At 33.2% G+C, this 6,638-nt stretch overlaps 2 protein-coding genes across 2 annotated transcripts in view; one reads left to right on the top strand and one right to left on the bottom strand.

Annotated features, from left to right (window-relative positions):
- The window catches only part of LOC118749182, a 473,359-nt gene that overhangs the window by 137,017 nt on the left and 329,704 nt on the right, over positions 1-6,638 (top strand). The window lies entirely within an intron of this gene.
- Positions 1-6,638, bottom strand: part of LOC118749116 (glutamate synthase [NADH], amyloplastic-like) — a gene marked incomplete at its 5' end in the record, with an annotated part of 277,008 nt that overhangs the window by 31,086 nt on the left and 239,284 nt on the right. Inside the window, one exon of the mRNA XM_036483886.1 lies at positions 1,783-2,114. Within this exon, the coding sequence (XP_036339779.1) occupies positions 1,783-2,114 (332 nt within the window). The remainder of the gene's footprint in view (positions 1-1,782; positions 2,115-6,638) is intronic.

The raw sequence follows: 6,638 nt of genomic DNA, 5'->3' as shown, positions 1-6,638 counted from the left end.
GTATTTTTAAGCTATATAAACAAATGAAAGTTGAAATAAAGGACAATAATTTTTGAGTATCGAAACGATACAGATCTCATCATTTTAACAGAGCGGCACTTCTGCCATTAATACTGAAAGTGCGGCATTCGTGCCATATAGATAATTTGGCGAGTCACGCCTAAATGACAATTCTGCGTATCCTTTCATCTGACATCCTTTCTTTGCCCTATTGATACCATGTCCTACCAAACCCCATACAACATGCGTCTATCTTGTACAACAGTTGTTTTTAGAAACGAGCTAATAGTCGTTTTTTGCTAGATCGAAGTAACTACATCCTTTTGTTTCTTTCTCCAAATTGCATTAAAAATTTACAGATCATAACCTTGCTCAGATAAAATAATGATGCAGAATTTAACAGCTTGCACCCGACTGCATGCACACAGGACTGAACGAGTTTTGGCTGTTTTTCAGTGGTAAGCAGATTATCCAATTCAACGGACTAGTCCAGCGACAATTTGTGTTCTTCGTTACTCAAGATCGTTTGCCTGTGCTCCTTTGTTCAATGGTTTTGGTGGAAAATCTTTTACATAGCTGCTGGTTCATTTTGGTTTCGCTTGGCAGCAAAAGCTCCTGGCAGGATCGCCAAAAATTTTGTGTTTAATAAAAATTAAATTAAATTGTTAAGTTTTTTAATTTAACAAATTTTTTTATTTTATTATTTAAAGATCAAAACCCGAATGAATGAATACAAAAATTTTCAACTCAAAATTGATCGTACATAAATAAATGTAACAAGATATTTTCATAAATCAAAGTATTTTAAGAACAAGTGTTTAACAAGTAATGTGTATCACTACATGTTCATCCCGCTTCTTATACAATAGGTAACCATAACCTGGAACAGGTATACAATTTTGTGGACCTTGGTATCACAATGGATCCTAAGCTTAATTTTAATCTTCATATTAATGTAACAGCCAACATGGCTAAAGGTGTACTTGCATTTGTGAAACGATGGTCAAAATAATTTTGTGACCCTTATATCACTAAAACCCTGTTTGCAACATGAGTGGGGCCAATTCTGAATACGGTTCGGTGATTTGGAATCCAAGGTATCAAATTTACTCAGACAAGATAGAATCAATTCAAAAACAATTCCTACTTTTTGCTTTAAGAAATTTCCGTTGGGATTGTCAATATAACCTTCCACCTTATACGAGCCGATTAAAACTTATAAATCTTCCTACACTTTCCAGCCGCAGGCAAATGCTTGGTACAATTTTTATAGTTAAATTACTAACAGGCTCAATTTCAAGTCCGCTTCTCACGGGTATTAAGACACTTTTGTCCCCATATGTCTGAAAGCTTCTAAAACTAGTTTTGAATTGCACGACCCACTCCGTTGCTTATGCCAGGATTTTAACTCTCATTCCAGCACGTTTGATATATCAGATCCGCTTTTCAGCATTAAGAAATCGATACTGTCCTCTCTCAATAACCGAATCGTTAAAATAAAGACATAAAATCGGCTGATGAATTTAGTTCTGTAGCTCAACAGTTTTAGATCTGGACACTTAACAAACTCCTGCCTATCGTGACTCGGCGCAAAAATTGAAAATACTGGTTCCGTACGTCATGTGGCTGCGCCCCTCGTGCGGATGGGCGGGAATGGAGGGTAAAATCCGTTGGGATTATAAAAAAAAGGGGAATTTGCTACGCTTTTACATTTTCATAAGTATATACATATGTAAGTATGTATTTCCACCTTAATATCAAACTTCTGTCCTCACAACTTACCAAGCTATGTGATAACTTAACGTTGATCCGAAGGCACGCTCTTCATTATTTATAAGCAATTTAATTGTTGTATTATCCTCAACGCCATCTAAAACATTCTGAGCCATTTGAATAAGTTTGTAGTCAGCACGCTTTTCCAACTGGAAATCCTGAGGTATGGAGCCTCCTACAATATTTGTACCAGGCCTTAACTCCAAAGCATTTTTTAACAGCAGAGAGAAGTTTAAAGAGTTCGATTTGCTGCTTCCTTTTCTAGATACTTGAAGTAAATCTGTTCGTCCGATTAAATCTTGAAATCGACGAATCCCCAATTCCGCCATGATATTACGAATCTGCAATCATAATAATATTAGTAATTTTTTGTAATCAGCTTGCAAAAGAATCCTAGCTACAAAGCAAGACAAATTTTTATTAAGGACTTGGGTCCAAATTGCGGCATTCAAATTTACGAAGCGCACTTATTATCGAGGACCGCAATTCCAAAATCACATTTCGAGTCGAGTTTCATTCGAAATCGACTGCATTTATTTGGACCCTAGGACGAACCGGTACAGTAGTGAACGAGTTCAAAATCGTACGAACAAAATTTCGTGACTCGTCAGTCGCCTGAGTAATTTATTTGTCAGCATACTGAATTGCATTTTCCGGTTACAATAGACACTGGTCTGGGCTCGAATCGTAACAGTCGTGAACGAGCAACTCGTCACGTAAAAATGCTTATTTTTTGCTTATAACAGTCGTGAACGTACTGCTCGTTTTATAATTCGGTTTCCGAGACGAACAGTACGTTCACGACTTTTATAAACCTGAATATTACTTTTTATGTACCGAGTTGCTCGTTCACGACTGTTACGATTCGATCCATGTATTTTTTTTTTTTTAAGAACATTACATATAGTTTATATCAATGTAATCATGTAATTTTAGTGCTTTAATTGGGCGCCTACAAACAATTGATCTTATCGCGAATTTCGCGTGAATAACTATTCCCAAAAATTATAAAGAAAAACAAAAACAATTTTTCCTAATTTGTTTTTGTTTTGCGTGTTAAATTATGAGAACGATTTATTTATCTGTTGAAACTTTACTACCAAAAGGATTACGTCACGCTTGTTTCAACAACCGGTTGTACCGGCTACCCATTTCGAAAAAAACCTACAATAAGATAATAAAACGAAAATATAGATTTATTGGATACTGGCCGGCCACGGATGCGCGAGGCTTCGTCACGCGCTGAATGTATGCATATGTATGTGCATTTACGTATTTGGAGAAAGAAATCATATGTCATCATGTACTTCGTTTATTATATACTTAAAAAATCTTGCCTAAATCCGTTAAGTAGCGTGGTCAGAATATCTCGCCTTTCCTCTTACTACGTATAGAGGCTAAGTCTTTTCATTTGACAGTGACGGTGCGGAACTGACGCCTACGCTTATTAGGATTGAATATAGTAATTTTATTAACAGGTGGCAACCATATTCAAAAAATAAGACATTCGTGATTTTCTAGAGACCAATCGCTTTCATGTGACACCTAACTTTTTGTAATCCAACGAACGGTGCGGATCTTATAGTTTTTTAAACAGGTGGCAACCCTATTAAAATTCTATATAAAAAAGGTCACTCTCCTATCGCTACAGAGTATATTAGAGAAAATCTCGTCAAAATCCGTTCAGTAGTTTTCAAGATTACCGCGTACAAAGAATCTCGACTTTCCTTTATACTATGTATAGATTCACTGAATCAGTGTCTGAAGTCAGCACGTCTAACAGTGTGGCGACTAGAACAAGTTAGCTGGACACAATTATTTTATTAGTGTTTAGGACAGATACTAAAAGTCTGCATCGGAATTCAGTTTGCCTCACTATGAAGTTTTTTTCATACATCTAAATTACTCACACTAACAAAGAGGGCATGGGAGGAACAGATGTGAAGATTTTGAGCGCTGTATACATGATAAAAGTTCTCAAACAAAATATGTTCCGAAAAAAAGAGAAACATAAACAAGCAGTACCATGCTGTTAAGCTCGTGTAAAGTTAGCAAGCATTTTTTGTTAAAGTTACTTTTTAATCAGAGTTCCTGACAGCAAGGTAATAGTTCTACAGTTCACAATCAAATTTTCAATAGTTCTGTTAATTAAAGCCAAAAAAAGCTAAAAAAAAAACAAAAATGCTTGCTAACTTCACGCAGCAAGCCTTTTTTTCAGGAAAAACAGTTCTGATACCACCAACTTACGAGAAATAAAGAGTTCTGCAGTTCCCTAATAGTCTCGAAAAAAAGTTCCGCGAAGTTTTGAAAAAAAAAAACAAAAAAAAAATTTTACACTCAAATTTATTTTATGAATTACTTTTTAATTAGAGCTCCTGACAGCAAGGCAATAGTTCTACAGTTCCCTAACCAAAATTTCAATAGTTTTGTTAATTTAACCTAAAAAAGCTAAAAAACAAAAATCGCTTGCTAACTTCACGCGCAAGCCTTTATTCAGCAAAAACGGTTCTGATATGACTAACTTACAAGAAATAAAGAGTTCTACAGTTCCCTAATAGTCCCGAAAAAAGTTCCGCGAAATCCAAACAAAAAAAACAAAAAAAATTGTGACATACATTTTTTTTTGTAATTACTTTTTAATCAGAGTTCCTACAAAACTGCATACTCAAAATCTTTCTAAGGGCCGTTTTCTCAAGTAGTTCTAAAAATTTATCTACCCTTTAAAAACTAATTTTATTCTCAAAAATGTGTTCGAAGGGCAGATAAATTCTAAAAGGTACTTGCTCGTAATTTCTACCAGTTTGTTTAATTTTTTTTTTTTAATATTGCTCAATGGTTGAACCTTGGATTTATATTGTTTCTGTTAAAGAATGGACTATATTCTTATGAAAAAATAACTAAAATTAAATAAAGAAAAAATGAAAACTTCTTAATATGTGGGGTGGCTGTAATTTTTTCGACCACTGTATTATAATGTACGTATGTATGGCAATGCCATCCTACAGGTACGGTGACCATATTAACCAACGTAAAATAAAGGACATTTTTTTTTCAAAATGATTTGGGAATACGCACATACAACTTGTATGATAAAAGTACCTTACCCATATAGTAATTTAAAACAAATATTTACTAGTTAATTATATTATTTAATTGTACAAGTTTCCCTGCTATAGCGAAAAATGAAGCCAAATCCTTTTCAAGGACTTCGCCATCCTTACCTACCAAAATGTTCATAATGCCTTCATTTTTCACCCAATTTTTGCTAAAAACTAAAAAAATATATTAATTTTGGTGAACATTTTTTTTATAACCTTTAAATTTTTGTTTGTGTAATTTTTTCGTTTTGGGAAAACCATACAATTGTTTTTGACTAGTTTTTATTAAGTAACATTTATTAACTTGAACATTATATTCAAAATAGCTACTTTTTCTGCATTTTGTACTAAGAAATTTAATATAACCAAATAAAAATTAACAAATCAGGCTCAAATGGCCTCTTGAAAATATTGTAAGCTCCCATAAAAAAATTAAAATTAATCAAATTAAGTGAAAAATGAGGGCTCCAATGAATTATGTACACTAAATGCCAATTTTGAACCACTGTGCAGCAGGGGACTTATTGTTCTCTTTCAGTGGAACTGGAAACTCAGCGTGCAATACGATCCTGGCTCTAACTTTCCCTGTTCTTTATAGATTGTACAAAGATTACCGATTAAATAGAAACCCTTAAATGGGGTGCGAAACATACTGGAGAAGGTTTTTATTATATTTTATAAGGGAAATTTTTATTTTTCATATTGTCTTTAAAAATTTACCTCTGAAAAATGCAGAGCTGATTTAAAGCACAGTTTAAGAAATAAATGACAAAAGACATCCTTTATTTTGAAAAAAATTATACAAGACAGGGGAAAGGCATGTTCTTTAGAATACAGGACGGATGGTCACCGTACCTATAGGTGGCGAGTTTTAAGCACAAGCCAATAAGGTGATCGCTTCTATTATAAAATGACGCGGCCACCTGGCGGCTAAATACTTTATAAAATCCTCGTAGAAATAAATATTATTATAAATATGGTAGCACTACGACACGAGTAACGAGTTAAGAGTTCGAGTTGACAAATTTTGACAAAATCGTTTTAACCTAAGAAAAAAAATGTTTTCTAACAATACCCATTCTTTTTTTGAAAGAAGCGTCTTCGAGATTTTTTTCGAAAAACGTGTTTTTTGGTACCTCTCGCAGTTATTTGTCAATATCTTTTGAAAAAATCGACAACCAGTCTACCGCTGATGTATTGATGTGACCTTTGCAAAAATATATAACTTGTGCAGATTTAATTAAAAATTATTATTGTTACTCGTGACCAAAATCGAAAAAAGTGGAATTTTCAATCATTTTTGAAAATTACACATTTTTAGATGCTTATTTTTAACTAAAAAATTTTGCTTCAATTTTTTATTATTTCTTTATTTTATTTCTATTTTTTCTTTTTATTATTTCTTTATTTTATTTTTATTATTTTTTTCTTACTGTTGGACGCAAATTCGAGAAGACTCTACCCAACACAAATCAAAAAATTCAAGGGAAAAGCTTATTTTCGACCAAAAGTGTGATTGTGTGAAAAATGCAAAGCTAGAATTTTTACTCAGTGCTCCATGCCATCTACATTTTATATCCCATTTGGATGATCTTAAACTCAAAGTTTACTGCAATAATTTTTCTTTTTACTCAAATGCATCTACAAATGTGTAATTTTCAAAAATGATTGAAAATTCCTCTTTTTTGCGATTTTGGTCGCTATTAACAATAATAATTTTTAGTTAAATCTGCAAAAGATATTGACAAATAACTGCGAGAGGTACCA

Source organism: Rhagoletis pomonella, unplaced genomic scaffold, assembly GCF_013731165.1.
Source record: "Rhagoletis pomonella isolate Grant_MI unplaced genomic scaffold, Rhpom_1.0 Rhpom_scaffold_00014, whole genome shotgun sequence".
Classification (NCBI taxonomy): Eukaryota; Metazoa; Arthropoda; class Insecta; order Diptera; family Tephritidae; genus Rhagoletis; species Rhagoletis pomonella.
Note: the sequence above shows the minus strand (reverse complement) of the source record. Positions and strands in the feature narration are given on the sequence as shown.